The 17,877-nt window shown below is 45.2% G+C and overlaps 1 protein-coding gene across 2 annotated transcripts in view; it reads left to right on the forward strand.

The window, feature by feature from the left end:
• The window catches only part of LOC124613944 (probable GPI-anchored adhesin-like protein PGA55), a 193,095-nt gene that overhangs the window by 91,155 nt on the left and 84,063 nt on the right, over nt 1-17,877 (forward strand). Inside the window, exon 2 of one of the 2 annotated variants that reach the window (XM_047142699.1) lies at nt 1,500-1,621. The exons of the other annotated variant lie outside the window; for it this stretch is intronic. Within the exon in view, the coding sequence (XP_046998655.1) occupies nt 1,500-1,503 (4 nt within the window). The 3' untranslated portion in view covers nt 1,504-1,621. Of the gene's footprint in view, nt 1-1,499; nt 1,622-17,877 lie in introns of those variants that run through there. 2 annotated transcript variants of the gene reach the window in all.

The following is a 17,877-nucleotide window of genomic DNA, read 5'->3' on the forward strand; positions in this document are numbered from 1 at the left end:
GTTCTAGGGGACTGATGTCCTTAGAAGTTAAGTTTAAGTAGTTCTACGTTCTAGGGGACTGATGTCCTTAGAAGTTAAGTCCCATAGTGCCCAGAGCCATTTGAACCATTTTTAACTGTAGACAAATAAATACATAACTGCCTCTATCGCCCAGCGTATAACACGCGCATTACTGGACACAAACAAAGGTTATTGTTTTGTGACTCCGTGTTGTGTAACTAGAAATCTATGATCTTTTTAATGAAACTAAAAAACTGAAGTATTTTTATGCGCATATCTTTAAGGTATAAACAATGAGTAGTAATAAATAGTGTAGTTCATTATCTCTGTTGATTATCTTATATAAAATCTAGAGACAACCAGAGTATTCGGAAATATATATTCGAGGTAGCTATTGCCACTTCATTATTGGATTGTAATATTAGTCCCTACCACATTTTATTCGATGATGCATGTAGGTGGGCCAGATTGTGAAGTAGAAGGTTACTGTGACAACACGCTGACAAATCTGGGAAAGCAAAGGAGCGTTTTCACCATACATTCAGACATTAAAGAATCATATTACTGAGGTATGTTTACTCTTGGGCTGCAGCTTCACAGTTCTGGCCGCTAAACTGACTGTAAAATGTGCCATAGATACGGTCACGCTCATATGATACACCGAGATATGAGTATATTGAGCAATTAAGACACTGAACTCTAAATCGAGGAAAGTAGAGTTCACATATCAGCCCAGCCACTCCGAGGTTTTTGTGAATTCTGGTGTAGTTATTTAAGCAAACCTCCTTCTCCACGCACTATCCCACTGAGCTAGCAGTGTTGCTCTCTAATGATCTCGAAGTCGGCCAGGACGTTAAACCTCCCTTCCTTTTTTTGAGAAGAGAAGTTACTGATTCGATCTCAAATCAGTTATGTACCTTTTTTATCGATTTTCCAACTAGTATAATCTAAAAATGTATTTATTAACTGCAATCAGAATGTGAAATACAACGTAAAATGATGGAAACGAAACAATAGTGAATGAACGACTGGATAAAATTATTTTGTTTAGTCGTATATGATACATCATATCAACATTTTCAGAATAGAAAATTGCGCTACCTTTCCTCAGACCACAAAAATGAAATAATTTTAATTTTAGTGTAAGATAATAAAAAGTTTGACACCTGTACTTAGAATAATCTCACACATTCCCTGTAAGTTTTACAAACCGAATAAACCAATATATTTTGAACGCATCCAGTGCTAGACGTCATCATTTTAACGCAGTTCGGGTTAAATCCGTTTATTTTCTTTCACAACTGCGCCGAGATTGACACTATAATGTGGTAACACATTCTGTACAGCTTAAATAGGAAGAGCGAGTATTTCTGAAACTTTTATTTTTTATTAATGACAATCTTCGTACGTAACATAAAATAAACTTTCATTCACATGTTCCACTTGCGATGATTGTTGGACGTAACAAATCTAACTCTTTGCTTTTTTTTCTGTTTCAGGTGAGTATCACTGGAGTACCTAAACGTTCGGTTCTGCGCCATAATTGACGTATACGTGATGTCAGTGACTGGGTGACTGCCAAACAGATTCCACAAATGGCGAATTTGAGCGTGAGTAAACGTCGGATTGTACGTGCTTTACCAGTGTGCTTATTCCCTGCAGAAGTGTAGCCAACAGAAAACGATTGGGTATATGTATGACGACCGTTCGAAGATACATGTGCCTCTTCATAGAAAAATGTTTTATTCGTTGACAATACAATTAGCGTTAAGTAGCTGAAACTGTGCAGAAGTGACACAGAGGGAAAATCTGAGTTGCAGATAATACTGCCAGCATTCGAAATTTACAGGCGATTGTTAAAAATCAAGTGGACAGATAAACTCCTAAACATAGAAGTAACCGAAAATATATGGAATGCGCTTACTAAAAGTAGACACGGTTCAGTAGGACATACGATAAGGCCATAAATGTCATACTAGAAGGATAAATAGAATGAAAAAGAGAAGTAAGAGACAAAGATTGCATTATCGACCGCAAGTTATTGAGGTTTCGAGGTGTCGAGCGTTACAGAGGGAACTGGGTTCAAGGTGTGCCGCAGCGTCAACCACGCCGAAAAGCTGACGACTGTGTAGATACCAGTAGCGACAACAGTTTCACTAAACGAACTAAATACTGCACATGAATGCATGAAACTGATATTAGGGACTGAAAGCATTATGCAAAGAGTATAGGGGAAATGAAGCATTCTTCAAACTAAGACCTGAAGCTGATGCTTTCCAATAGAGGGCCCTGTAAATGTAACCCAATAAAGCCTCTCTGTCTGCCTTCCAGTTACAAAACATCTAAGTGAGATACTGTCCCAGTTGATAAACATGGGATTAGCTATATCGGGAAGAAGATTATCGATAACACGAAAAACATTCCTCTCGTGTGCTGCAATACGCTGCACTTTACGAACCCGTAAGACAAGGGATCAGCGCCAAGAACTGAGACAACGTGAAGGTAATCTTCAAATATTGTATGATTTAGGCACTGTTTGTCACTCCTCACAATAATTAATATCTGGAAGTTAATGACTACATTTCTTTCCATTTCATTTCGACAATAGCAAAAAGAAAAAAAGACGGAGAGGAGGAATACATTTAGTAAATAGCATCACGTGTAGATTTTAAATCAGTAGCCTTAGTGCCAAGTACAGCCGTATTTAATGTTCAAGCAACGACCGCTGTTATTTCAAGCACTGGACGTGCTGTATGAACTGGCACTGCTATAGTTTATATACGATTGTGCACACCATGAAACAGGTGGACGAACTGGGGCGTCTTGCACAAGTAGTATAGTCAGTATGGAAAGCTGATGTATAACATTACTGATTTTGGCTGTCGCTAAAAGGAAGTAAGAAGAAATTACAAGAAACGCAATTCATGATTTATATTCATTATTGAAACTTTCGACTACCTGCTCGTGTAGCTTAACGTATTGACCGCTAATTTGCGAGACGTGGAGGTGAGTCAACCCAGGATCGCATCCGTGTACTGAACTACCGATCGTTCTTCTGGTATATCAGACAGTTTAAGTGAAATTTGGGTTTGATTTTCTCTAGTCATAAGGATCAATGGCTGACTTGTCCCCCATATTCCTCCCAGGAACACAATACACAGACAATATGTATTCTTCTTGAAGATGTGTTCTGCAATTATGTTGCAGTAATTTTAAGAAAAATATTTTCACAGCCGCGTCTAACTTATCAGTATTTTGAGCACTAACATTCCTCAATCCGACGTAGCACAAATCACAGCACTTAACTAAGGTTGATACGCGAAATAAACATTATATATCAACCAACCAACTATAAAAATTTATACACGGAGGTGTCATCATAAACCTGCTTAGTAATTTAAAAATACAAGTTTCCCTGGACATACGAAATGTGCATGTAGTTCCAATTAATTTATGCTAACATTAGCTGACAAACCATGAATTGCCATGGTATTCATTATGCCAATTTTCTATTAGAAACGTACAGTTTCTGTACACTGGGTGCAAGTGCTTCGCGCATCTACAACGCTATTTTGTAAACATCTCCGTGGCAACGCCTCTTCGCAGCTCTAAAGACGGCTATTGTTTTCGTCTACAGCCGGGGAGCGCCTCGTCTCCATGGACACCGTGCGGTGGGCCTGGGGAGCTTAAGTTAAGTCTTGGTGGTGACTTAGTACCTATGTACCGCATTTTTAAAATGTGACTAGCCTATTCAGGCTGTTTTAGTTTTATTTCTAGACCATGCCCTCGTAGAAATATTATAGAATCAGGTTTATCTTCTGAAGAAGGCTCAATTACTTGGGCTCAAACCTAGGCCAGCCTGGATGTGGGTTTTAGGCGGTTTTCCACATCCCGCTAGGTGAATACCGGCCTGGTCCCCACGTCCCGCTTCAGTTACACGCGTTGCGGACATTTGAAACCCGCACTATTTCACGATTTACACTTGACACAGACAGTTGGTGTACACTGATTCCGTCCTGGAGGGTACGGGGTGGCGGCAGAAAGGGCATCCGGCCATCCGTAACACTAACATTGCCAAAGCCGTTGAAACCACGCCGACCCTGTGGTCGATGCGGGACTATGGCGTCAGCGAAAGGAAGAAAGAAAGTAAAGGAAACGACTAACAGTGGTACTGTGTACCCTCTGCCACGCACCGTATGGTGGCTTGCGGACTGCAGACGTAGATGTAGCTTATTGCAGCGTTGTTCCCCTTCAAACCAATTGCCGCACGATACTCCACTAAATTAACTGATTGCACAATTTTGATTTGGTACCCCCTAGCGGCGTGCTGGGCTATCGTAGAGCGGGGAATTCAGTGCGTACGAGGTCCTGTGACATGTCCCTGCAAACAGACAAAACATTAATTACGAAAGACGTAAGAGTTACACTGTCCTTTGTGACTATTAATGAAGTCTTATTTGGAACAGAAGCGTTCGGTATATTTAAAGCATCTCCAGTGGTCACTCTAACAAATATGGTTTTCTTTACAAATCGGTTTAATGCGATCGTAAACAGTTCTCACGTATAAAATTGCCTTTATTATTAACTTTGGCTAACTTCTGGCTTCTAAATTATTTCCTACATTCTTATACAGGCGTTAAATTTAGAATATTTCACCTCTCCTCCTTCTCCCCTTTTCAATCCCCTATTCGTACGGGAGGTAGTATTGCTCAAAACTAGGTTACTGTCATGATATGTCGGGAAACCAATACCTACTGAGATATGGACCAGTCTGTCCGCTCATTCCTGTCTATCTGTAACGTACTAGACAAACCGTGTGCATATGGTTACCGCGCATCACGATATCTTATACATTTCATCCCTGCTTCGCAGTGTATCATGCACTCTTTCAAACACATCTGGCTCCATTCAGATTGCTTCACAGGAATTGGTAATTAACTCCTGTCACGTATGTCCATTATCGATGGGTTGACGTGAATCCGTTGCATTTCTGAATATGGGGACGTCTAAAGACATTGGTGTATGCCAGATCCGTTGGCAAAGTGCGTACGTTACAGGAGCGTGTGACCAATACATGTTGCACAATTCGGATGGAGCTAGGTCTGAGAATAAAGGCTCCAGCATGCGTCAGAATATTTGGTAATTATACGCAGCATTGCCTATAACGTCTACCAACAGACCGATGGGAATAAGAGAACAGTTTGGTGCATCTCTTAACAGTTACTGGTTCCGGACATACTGTTATAGGAATTTTCTTCTAGTTTTCGCCATTACTACCTCCTGTAGAAATATGCGACATTTTTAACACTCTGTATACATACGAACACATAGAGGAACAGCAGACGCTGTCACTGAGGGGAAAAAAACACGTTCGCTCTACGAGCGATGAAAACAAATTATACGAGGTGAATGTCGATATATAACAGCATGGAAAAGGGAAAATAATGTGTGTCACTGTAGTGCTGTGCAGTGGACAGTGTCGAAGAGAGGCCTCAAAAGCAAAAAGACAACGTGTAATTAATTACGTATGAAAGGTCTCTGTTGGATTCCTTTCATGTTAATTTCTTAAATATGTTGTCATTTACGGCATAAATTCCTGTTCTAAATTTACAATGGTGTTTCGGACTATCTGGGAGGAGACTGAGCAGTGAAACGCGTTACTTTTACACATAAACAAGAACGATCTGTCACACTACTACACTTTAAAACACAGTTTATATGTAATTCATGTCACACAGTCTCATACTGAACCTACATCCGCTTTCTTTTATATACTGTATGTGATAAGGTACTGTCATCCCCCTTCCCTTCTGTGTGAGAGGATGAATGAGCAAATGTATTTCTAGTTGCATGCCTGAGGGTAGCAGACAAGCCTGTCTGCTAGAGAACAGTAGGACCAACGTCGGAACAGGTAGCTACGCTTTCTAAAAGCAAAGAGGTTTCTATCCTTAGTATGGTCCTGTCCGTCCCTTGTCATGTTGGTATAGGAAGCTGCCTCTCTGGCCACTTCCGTTTGTATTCGTGAGCCACCCTCAGGAAGGGACCAGGGCAGTCTGTCTGCGTCGAGCGTCTGAAGTGGTAAGATCTCCGGCTAAGCGCGTGCCTGCTAAGTCCGTAGGACAATGTATTTCTTAAGTTCAGCCTAACTGAAAATTTAATCACCTTTATTTCAGGTTTAGCTCTAAAATATCTAATGTTATCTTAAATTGCAACGCAGTGCAATTCGAGTGTGAAGTTCAGAATATATTCCGGTAGTTGCTTTGTCACTACTTTGTGAGTAAAGTGGAACCACGTGTTGATCAGTAACTCTAACTAAGTTCATCAATCTTCAATGCGAATGCTAGTGTGATTATAACGTCTCGTCTTGACAATATTTTTCAATATAGCAACTTTTCTTTAAGTTCAACCCACGTGGGGTGTACTTTGTGAGACCAGTACCACGTGCTTATACAACTGTTTGACCCATCAGGTTAATAGTAAGACGATAGTAACCAGTTCGAGGTTTTTCTTTACTAAATTTCGTTTCGATGTAATTTAGTTTAATTATCAAAATTATTGTGGAGTTACACTCTTTGTGTAAACCAAGTTGACCACGTGAAGCATGTGGAGAAAGCATCAAAGTAGCCCTCAGCTATTCTTTTCGGGAAGATTTCACAGAGAGTTAGTATGAATTTAGTATACCAGTGTGTGGTAATTTCATGACGGACAGGATTGCGCTACGAACGTAACTGCTTTGGGTGAAAATTGAATCGGTGGTTGTGGTTAATTTCCTCTTGCATATGTTTCAACGTTCTTTGTGTGTTATTTTATGAATGCAGTGTTGTATGCAGTCTCCCAATCTTGGCTCCATATTTGATGTGTTCCGTAAGATTACAAACTCACTTTTTCACAGTCCTAAATAAGGCACCAGCTTAGTTATGACTCAAATTTAATATGCTGAAATTTCAATGATCAATGTTAAAATAAATTTCCAAATATAAACTGATTTATTTCCTTTTATTTAAATTCTCTTTTATATATATATATATATATATATATATATATATATATATATATATATATATATATATATATATATATATACTCCTGGAAATTGAAATAAGAACACCGTGAATTCATTGTCCCAGGAAGGGGAAACTTTATTGACACATTCCTGGGGTCAGATACATCACATGATCACACTGACAGAACCACAGGCACATAGACACAGGCAACAGAGCATGCACAATGTTGGCACTAGTACAGTGTATATCCACATTTCGCAGCAATGCAGGCTGCTATTCTCCCATGGAGACGATCGTAGAGATGCTGGATGTAGTCCTGTGGAACGGCTTGCCATGCCATTTCCACCTGGCGATTCAGATGGACCAGCGTTCGTGCTGGACGTGCAGACCGCGTGAGACGACGCTTCATCCAGTCCCAAACATGCTCAATGGGGGACAGATCCGGAGATCTTGCTGGCCAGGGTAGTTGACTTACACCTTCTAGAGCACGTTGGGTGGCACGGGATACATGCGGACGTGCATTGTCCTGTTGGAACAGCAAGTTCCCTTGCCGGTCTAGGAATGGTAGAACGATGGGTTCGATGACGGTTTGGATGTACCGTGCACTATTCAGTGTCCCCTCGACGATCACCAGTGGTGTACGGCCAGTGTAGGAGATCGCTCCCCACACCATGATGCCGGGTGTTGGCCCTGTGTGCCTCGGTCGTATGCAGTCCTGATTGTGGCGCTCACATGCACGGCGCCAAACTCGCATACGACCATCATTGGCACCAAGGCAGAAGCGACTCTCATCGCTGAAGACGACACGTCTCCATTCGTCCCTCCATTCACGCCTGTCGCGACACCACTGGAGGCGGGCTGCACGATGTTGGGGCGTGAGCGGAAGACAGCCTAACGGTGTGCGGGACCGTAGCCCAGCTTCATGGAGCCGGTTGCGAATGGTCCTCGCCGATACCCCAGGAGCAACAGTGTCCCTAATTTGCTGGGAAGTGGCGGTGCGGTCCCCTACGGCACTGCGTAGGATCCTACGGTCTTGGCGTGCATCCGTGCGTCGCTGCGGTCCGGTCCCAGGTCGACGGGCACGTGCACCTTCCGCCGACCACTGGCGACAACATCGATGTACTGTGGAGACCTCACGCCCCACGTGTTGAGCAATTCGGCGGTACGTCCACCCGGCCTCCCGCATGCCCACTATACGCCCTCGCTCAAAGTCCGTCAACTGCACATACGGTTCACGTCCACGGTGTCGCGGCATGCTACCAGTGTTAAAGACTGCGATGGAGCTCCGTATGCCACGGCAAACTGGCTGACACTGACGGCGGCGGTGCACAAATGCTGCGCAGCTAGCGCCATTCGACGGCCAACACCGCGGTTCCTGGTGTGTCCGCTGTGCCGTGCGTGTGATCATTGCTTGTACAGCCCTCTCGCAGTGTCCGGAGCAAGTATGGTGGGTCTGACACACCGGTGTCAATGTGTTCTTTTTTCCATTTCCAGGAGTGTATATATATATATATATATATATATATATATATATATATATATATATATATTAATGTTAGTCTGGTTGGGAATTTGGTAAGCTAGACTGGTGAAACAGTTGCTCAGTAATGCAAGGTTAACTTCCCCAGACAGCTCACAGCTTTAACCCGCTTTTATTGTCTATCAGTACCGCTTTCATAGCAAATTAGAGCAACAACATTACACGTAACTCTATTTTTTTTCAAGTTGATAATCCAAAAATTATGAATATGCCTCGTAGAAGAGAAAGAAATACTCTATAACACAAAAAAGATGCACAACGAAATAATTATCCGAATGAGTCGGAAATCGATAGACGTGATATAAATGTACCTACGGACAAATTATTAAAATTTCATGAAACTCCGATGATTTATTGAAGAGAAAGTGCTTCACAAGTTGAGCAAGTCAGTAACGTATTGGTCCACCTTCGGACCTTATGCAAGCAGTTATTCGGCTTGGCATTGATTGATACAGCTTGTGGATGTCCTCCTGAGGGACATCGTGGAAAATTCTGTCCAGTTGGCGGGTTAAATTGCCAAAATACCGAGCTGGTTGGATGTCTTGTTAGATCGTCAAAATCTCGACCTGATTGGAGGAACCAGCCCATAGTGCTCCAAACGCTCTCCGTTCGGGAGATCTTCAGCGAACTTCCTGGCCGAGGTTGGTGTTTGACAGGCACGAATACAAGCAGTAGAAACTCTCGCCGTGTGCGGGCGTGCATTAACTTGCTGAAATACAAGCTCAGGTCGGACTGCCACGAAGGGCAACAAAATTGGGCGTAGATTATCGTCACGTACCGCTGTTCTGAAAGGTTGACGCGTATAACAACCACAGGAGCTTTGCTATGAAAAGCAATGGCACCTCAGATCATCATCGTGGTTGTCGACCTGCGCTGTCTAGGACCCCTCCAGACACATCTTCGGCCTGCAGCCTCAGAGACCATGGAAGACCAGTCTGGAGACGCCCTGAACAGCAGTGGGATACCGACCCGATTGTCGTCCGTCATACGGCCCGACAACCGGGAGTGATGGTCTGTGTTCCCGTATCTTTTCTTGTCAGAACCCCTTTGCTTGTCATCGGCGGCACCCTTACGGCGCAGAAGTACGTCGACTATATTCCACGCCCCGTTTTGCCGTTCATGCCAGCCTTCTAGGGGTTGCATTTCATTAATCTACAAACACATAATTAGCCTCGAAAATAAACTTGGCACAAATGGCACTGCACAATCTGTTATTCTCAATGGACCTATGTTTTTTCGTGGTTGTCGATTAAATTTCTCGGAATAACTTCCAAACTGAGAACGTTTGCAGCACTGTGGGCAGGAACCTCCAATCATATCGGAATTTTGACTATCTAACAGGACATCCAACAACTCTATCAATCAATGCCAAGGCGAATAACTACCTGCATAAGGGCCAGAGGAGCGCAAACTCGTTATTGACTAGTTCAATTTCTGAAGCTCTTTCTCTTGCGTAAATCATCCATTTTTTTCTGAAACTGTAATTATTTGTTTGTCTATACAAGCACATCAAATCTACTGATTTCCTTTCCATCCAAATAAGTCCTTCGTGATTTGTAGATTTTTTAGTTTTGTCTTAGAGTAATTTTTTATTATTTCGGTACATTTCTGTTTGCGTACGCTTCACGACACACGTCGCAACATCACTATACCATGGCAGGTGCAGGCTTCCGGCTGCGAAAGAATTTTCTATTGTACTGTCAGAATATCACCGAGGTGGTGGCACAGAGGGCACACAAGATGGTAGTGCCGCTCGTGTAGCGACTGCGTGGTCGGGGCACGGGTAGCGCACAATGCGCCGCCGCCCACCTGCACGTCCTCCGCTCCGCGGCGCCTTTCCGGGAACGGCGTGGGCCGCGTCACTGATTACCCCGCCCTGCCCTGGCCGGGCCGGCCCTGCGCTACGCCGCGCGCCGTGGGCACCGCCGCTCCGCCTGCACCAATCTGTGATGCGCACCTGCGGTTTAAAATCCTACGCACCGCGCCAAGGATACAGCAACCGTGTAAAATCTCCTGCGACTTACATAATTTCACTGCTGGCCAGTAAAACCAGCAACGACAGCAGATGACGAAATATTACGCGGGGCGTGCAATAAGTAATGCAACACTTTTTTCTGAAAACGCACTAGTTTTATTCAGTATCCCAATATACCATATTATTCCTCATTCTTTTGGCTACAAAACCCTGTCTTTCAACATAATCTCCGTTCCATGCGACAGCCTTACACCACATTACTGGGAGGGCCCCCTGGTCTATGTTGGAGCCAACGTCAGGCTTCGTCAATAACCTCTCCATCAACCACGTACTAACAGCGCATCATTCACTAGGCCAAACAGATTGAAGTCGGAAGGTGAGAGATCGGGGCTGTTGGTTGGATGAGGAAGAACAGTGAAATGCAGTTTTGCAACTTTCTGTCGGGCCCACAGTCTTATGTGAAACCTAGCATAGTCAACGAGAATGAGAAGTTCGTTTGCCGGCCAGGGTGGCCGAGCGGTTCTAGGCGCTACAGTCTGGAACCGCGCGACCGCCACGGTTGCAGGTTCGAGTCCTGCCTCGGGCATGGGTGTATGTGATGTCCTTAGGTTAGTTAGGTTTAAGTAGTTCTAAGTTCTAGGGGACTGATGACCACAGATGTTAAGTCCCATAGTCCTCAGAGCCATTTTTTTTAGAAGTTCGTTTGCGTTTTTGTAACGACGAACACGCTGAAGTCATTTTTTCAATTTCCTGCGGGTAGCACAACACACTGCAGAGTTCATCCTTGCGTCAGGGAGGAGAATACACACTTCTCTGTCCTAGAAGACCATCGCCATGACTTTATACAGGCTTAGCATACGGCTTTGAACATTTTCTTCGAAGTAGAGATGGTGTGGCGCCCCTCCGTGGATTGCCGCTTTGTTTCCGGTTGGAAATGGTGAATCTAAATTATCACGATCAGCCTCGAAAAGTGCAAGAAATTACGCACAGATGGTCTTTCGTTGCTCTTTATGGCCTTCTGTTAGGCGCCGAAGAAGCCAGCAGACACACAACTTTGAGTACCCCAACTGGTTGACGAATATGTCAGGATTACCAATAGAGTCGTCTAGTTGAGCAGCAGTTTGTTTGAGTCTGGTCCACACGTTCCAGCATTGCGGGAGACACAGCTGTGTGTGGCCAGACAACACGCGAGAGATCGGATGGGTCTCCGCGACTTTGTTGCGATGATGACAGACGCCTCACCCAAAGACTCATCGTGCTTTTATTCACTGCCAGGTCTTTGTAGACATTCAGCATCTGCAATATTCTGGTTTTCCGCCAAACGAAACTCAATCGCAGCTCTCTGCTTAGAACCCACCTCAATTACAGACGCCATTTTTAAGGCTAAGTATAGCGTCGCCACCTATCGGAACTTTATGATGCTACATTGGCTCAAGCAGGAATGTTCCACAATGTCCCACAACAAATTCTGCATTTTATCAATAGAAACTGGCCGAGAAAAAAAGTGTTGTATTACTTATTAAACGCTCCTCGTACTTGCTGTGCTCACACACTATACCGGATACCCTTACACAATCCAGAAATGATCATTCGACGTCACGTGATTATATAAGGAAACGGGGAGTATTCTGTTTTCAGTAGAGACCAATAACAACAGAACTCTCCTATTGGGAGAGCTCAGTGGCTTCTAAAGTGGACTTTGGGTGTCGCCTGAGTAATAAATCCATGAGGCACAAATCAACGTCGACTGTTGGTGATGTGACTGTGAACTGGAAAGGCGAAAAAACAACCACAGGTAAACCAAGCCCAAGCAGACCTCATGTAGTGACGGAGAGGGACTGTCGAGCATTCCTGAGAGTGGTTGTAAAAAATTCCATTACATCAGCGCAATAAATCACTCACGAGTTCCCAAGTGCAAAAGACCAGCTAGCACGATATTTCTCTCTCTCTCTTCTGTGTGTGTGTGTGTGTGTGTGTGTGTGTGTGTGGAATAAGAAGAGTAGGGTACAGTGTCCGAGTAGTTCCTCATCAGCTACACATTTCTGTGGCCAATGCTAAGCGACTCTTGAAATGGTGTGAAGAGCGTCGTCACTGGACAATAGATGTCTGGAAACAAGCGATTTGTTATAGTGAATTACGCTCCAGCCTCTGGCAAGCCCGTGGAAGGTCTGGGTTTTCGAAAGGCTGGAGAACGTTACCTGTCATCATGTGCAGTGAAATGAAATGTGTGGCTAGGGCCACCTGTCAGGTAGACCGCTCGCCTGGTGCAAGTCTTTCGAGTTGACGCCACTTCGGCGACTTGCGTGTCGATGGGGATGAGATGAAGATGATGAAGACAACACATCACCCAGTCCCTGAGCTGAGAAAATCTCCAACCCAGCCGGGAATCGAAACCGGGCCCCTTAGCAAGGCATTCCGTCGCGCTGACCAGTCAGCTATTGAGGAGGACATCCTGTGTAGTGCCAGGAGTGAAGTACGAAGGAGATGCTATTACATTACGAGTGTGGTTTTCATGGTCAGAGTGTGGACCCCTTATCGAGAAAACGGTAAATTCGGAAGGATAAGAGCGGCTTTTACAGCACTGTGTACTGGTAAAAAGCGGAGGAACTGTTCAAAGACGATGATTGTATTAGCATGGCACTCCACTCTGCCACAAAGCAGTATATGTGACGCAAAAGTTCGTGGACACTAACATTCCTGAAATCGACTGGCCTGTCCAGAGTCTCAACCTGAACCCAACGGAACATCTTTGTGGTGAGCGAGAACGTCGACTTCGTTCCAGTTACCAGTTTCCAACATTATTCTACCTTCCCTGTTTTCGGCTCGTGTGAAAGAAAGGGCTGTCATTCCTCAACCGACATTCATGCACCTCATGGAAACTGTCACCACCAGAGTTCACGCCGTCATTAAAGGCAAATGGTGGACGCAATCCATATTAATATCCACTAATAGCTGTCCAGATACTTTTGATCATAAAGTATGCAGTATAGTAGGAAGAACATTTTATTAAATTAGTAGATGGTTTGCGGGTATACGGGGAGCGAAACTGAGTACACAAAACTGCCACCTGTGACAGCAACAATGGCCCTAACGTGACAGGGTATCAAGGTGAACTGAGACTAGATGATAGATACAGCCATGTCGTTCCATGCTGCTTTAGGTCTGTGTTGGAGTTCATCTATCGCAGTCCCTGGCGAGTGGTGGCTTGTCAGTCTCTCAAACAAATGCTGGCCGGCTGCAATGGTTGAGCGGTTCTAGGTGTTTCAGTCTGGGGCCGCGGCGACCACTACGGTCGCAGGTTCGAATCCTGCCTCGGGCATGGATGTGTGTAATGCCCTTAGGTTAGTTAGGTTTAAGTAGTTCTGAGTTCTAGGGTACAGATGACCTCAGATGTTAAGTCCCATAGTGTTCAGAGCCATTTGAACCAAATGCTGGGCCCACTCTCGACGAAAATGATTGCAATTTGCCAACGTTCGTTCTCCTCGGAGGCATGATGAATTTTCGTCGGATGCAACCACGAATTACAGACCTCAGCTGTGTTGTCGGAACTGAAGGAAATTTGGAATTTTGGGGGTGGGGGACGGGGGTTAGATACTGCGAGCCAGGCATCATCACGGCCTAATGACACCTTTTTCTTTTGTGGATAATGCATTGCATACATCCCTTATTTACGCTTAAGCGCCAAAGAAACTGGTATAGATGTATAGGTATGTATATTTATCTACAGAGATATGGAAACAGGCAGAATACGGCGCTGCGGTCGGGGAGGGCTATATAAGACAAGAAGTCTCTGGCGAAGGGGTTAGATCTGTCATTGTTGCCACAACGGCAGGTTATCAAGATTAAAATGAGTCTGAACGTAGTGATATACTCGGCACACGAGCGATGGGACACAACATCTCCGAGGTAGCGATGTAGTGGGGATTTTCCCGTACGACCGTTTCACGAGTGTACCGCGAATATCAGGAATCCGGTAAAACATCAAATCTCCGACATCGCTGCGGCCGGAAAAAGATCCTGCAAGAACAGGACCAACGATGACGGAAGAAATCGTTCAATGTGACAGAAGCGCAACCGTTCCGCAAATTGCTGCAGATTTCAATGCTCGGCCATCAACAAGTGTCAGCGTGCGAATCATTCAACAAAACATTATCGATATGGGCTTTCGGAGCCGGAGGCCCACTCGTGTACCCTTGATGACTTCACGACGCAAAGCTTTACGCCTCGCCTGGGCCTGTCAACACCGACAATGGACTGTTGATGACTGGAAACATGTTGCCTGGTCGGATGAGTCTCGTTTAAAATTGTATCGAGCGAATGGACGTGTACAGGTGTGGAGGCAACCTCATAAATCTATGGACTCTGCATGTCAGCCGGGGTCTGTTCAAGCTGGTGGAGGCTCTGTAATGGTGCAGGGCATGTGCAGTTGAAGTGATACGGGACCCCTGATACGTCTAGATACGACTCTGACAGGTGACACGCACGTAAGTATCCTGTCTTATCACCTGCCTCCATTCATGTTCGTTGTGCATTCGGGGGGGCTTGGGCAATTCCAGCAGGACAATGTTACACCCCACACATCCACAATTGCTACAGAATGGCTCCAGGAACACTCTTCTGAGTTTAAACACTTCTGGTGGCCACCAAACTCCCCAGACATGAGCATTATTGAGCGTATTTGGGTTGCCTTGCAACGTGCTGTTCAGAAGAGATCTCCACCCCCTCGTACTCTTATGGATTGGTGGACAGCCCTGCAGGATTCATGGTGTCAGTTCCCTCCAGCAGTGCTTCAGACATTACTAGAGTCCATGTCACGCCGTGTTGCGGCACTTCTGCGTATTCGCGGGGGCCCCATATGGTTGCCCTGAGCACTTTGAGAGCGGCCCAGGAAGGTTGTTTGTGACATTAAAAGGTTCCTTCGTACTCTCGTGGGAGGTCTGAGGATCATAATGTTTTCTGTATGGGTTGTTAGGAGAAACTGCACCGGAAAATGAATTAACTGGCAATTTACGTATTTGTAAAAACACATGCCATGTAGTTTGAGTCTGGACCAGCTAAGAATAAGAGCCGCTAGAAACATTTGAGGAATCGGGACGTATGAGAATCAATGGATCGGCCTAATTTTATGTAAAGTATGGAGATAAGAGGACTACGGTGGGTGGGACACATAATGCTGATGACAGACAGCAATTCATCAGTAACATTACGAAGACCTGCGAGTGCTTGTGCAAGCTCAATAATTAAAAATCAGTGGCTTCCTGTTGCTTATCAGAAGTCGGTGTTCCAAAGGGACTTCAAGAGGCCTCGATTGAGGCGGATTGTACGATCTGGGCGTAATCTGCTGGGCCCGTGAACGGCTGTGATGATGGTACTGATGTTGTTTGTGACGATGATTTCCTTGCGCGAAGAACAGAGCTACCAGTTGAATATCGTCGTGTGGATGCTGGGCGGCTGGCCGCAGACTGGATGAGGAGGAGGCCTTCCGTGGGCGAGCCAGAAGGCCGCGGGAAGTGGGCCAGCCAATGGCGCGCCGGGCCACGCGCTCTCCATGTACGGCAGGGTCGGGATGGCCTGACTCACGGGCCGCCAGCCGACAGCCGCCAACGCTCACTCCTGTCCCCGTCCTACCGCTGCTGCCGCCGCCGCTCCATTTAAAGGGGCTCAGAAATGTCTGCACCAGAGATTTAATACCAGTGGTTTGCTGGAGCTGAGTTATGAATGAGCATGTTGAGTTCAGGCAGGAGAATTATTCCACTCCGATTTCGCTAGTCTATTCGACAACCAACAGCGAACTTCGGTGGTACACAAGGTGTGATCAGAAAGTAACGGGAATTCTTGTTTTTCTTTATTTATTCCTCAACATTAGCTTTGTCTTCTTCATCGTAATCCCCCCGAGATATAATACACTTGTGAAAGCGCTTTTTCCGATCTTGGAAGCACTTTTGGAACTTACATTTTGTTATGGTATTAAGCTCTTTAAGCGATTCTAATTTTATCTCATCAATGGTGGCAAACGATGCCCTTTCATGGTCTTCTTCAGCCACAGGAATAGAAAGAAGTCGCAGGGGGCTGCGTTCAGCAAATACTGTGGCTGAGGCAACATAACGGTTTTGCCAAAAAAATCACGGACAAAAAAATGTGTGTGAAATCTTATGGGACTTAACTGCTAAGGTCATCAGTCCCTAAGCTTACACACTATTTAACCTAAATTACCCTAAGGACAAACACACACACACCCATGCCCGAGGGAGGACTCGAACCTCCGCCGGGACCAGCCGCACAGCCCATGACTGCAGCGCCTTGCCGGCCTGGATGGCCGAGCGGTTCTAGGCGCTACAGTCTGGAACCGCGCGACAGCTACGGTCGCAGGTTCGAATTCTGCTTCGGGCGTGGGTGTGTGTGCTGTCCTTAGGTTAGTTAGGTTTAAGTAGTTCTAAGTTCTAGGGGACTGATGACCTTAGAAGTTAAGTCCCATAGTGCTCAGAGCCATTTGAACCATTTTTTTGCGGCGCCTTAGACCGCTCCGCTAATCCCGCAAGGCAATCACGGACAAGCATTGAGGCGTGAGCGCTAGCATTACCATGATGCAATTTCCACGAGTGGTTTTACCACAGTACTGGTCGTTTTCTCCGGTTTGCTTCAAGTAAATGGCGCATAACTCCCCGGTAGTATTCCTTATTGACGGCACGACCATGACGCACTGTCCCAAACCGAGTGAGGTGGCGCAGTGGCTAGCACACTGGACTCGCATTCGGGAGGACGACGGTTCAATCCCGCGTCCGGCCATCCTTCCCCCAAAAAAAACAACAACAACACTGTCCCAAGTGATCTAGCTTGTCAAACATTTTTCAGTCTTGACTCTTCACGCCGTTTACATTGGGACGATGGGACCTTTGTTTCGACGTTATATCCGTATACCCATGCTTCGTCAACTGTTGTAACCTTCTTCAGAAGTTTTAGATCGTTGTCGACTTCATTCAGCAATTCCTGAGCGATGTTTACGTGAGGTCGATTTTGGTCGAAATTCAACAATTTCGGAACAAACCGTGCTGCTACACTTTCCCTGCCCAAAACATCGGAAAAAAATTGCTTGGCATGAGCCAAAGGGTGTGCCGACATCATCAGCAAACTCTTTCATCGTGATTCGGCGTTTTTATAGAACCGTTTGCTTTACTTGTTCCAAATTATCGTCAGTAATTGACGTGCTAGGGCGTCCAGGGCGGTCGTCCTCTTTAGTCTTCTCGACCCTCCTTGAAACGTTTATACTACTCGTTAACTCTTGTCTCACTAGATTCGCTAAAAGCCACAGTCAACATTTCGAATACGGTGCTGCACTTTATTCCATTTTTCGAGCAACA

Source organism: Schistocerca americana, chromosome 4 (genome assembly GCF_021461395.2).
Source record: "Schistocerca americana isolate TAMUIC-IGC-003095 chromosome 4, iqSchAmer2.1, whole genome shotgun sequence".
Lineage (NCBI taxonomy): Eukaryota > Metazoa > Arthropoda > Insecta > Orthoptera > Acrididae > Schistocerca > Schistocerca americana.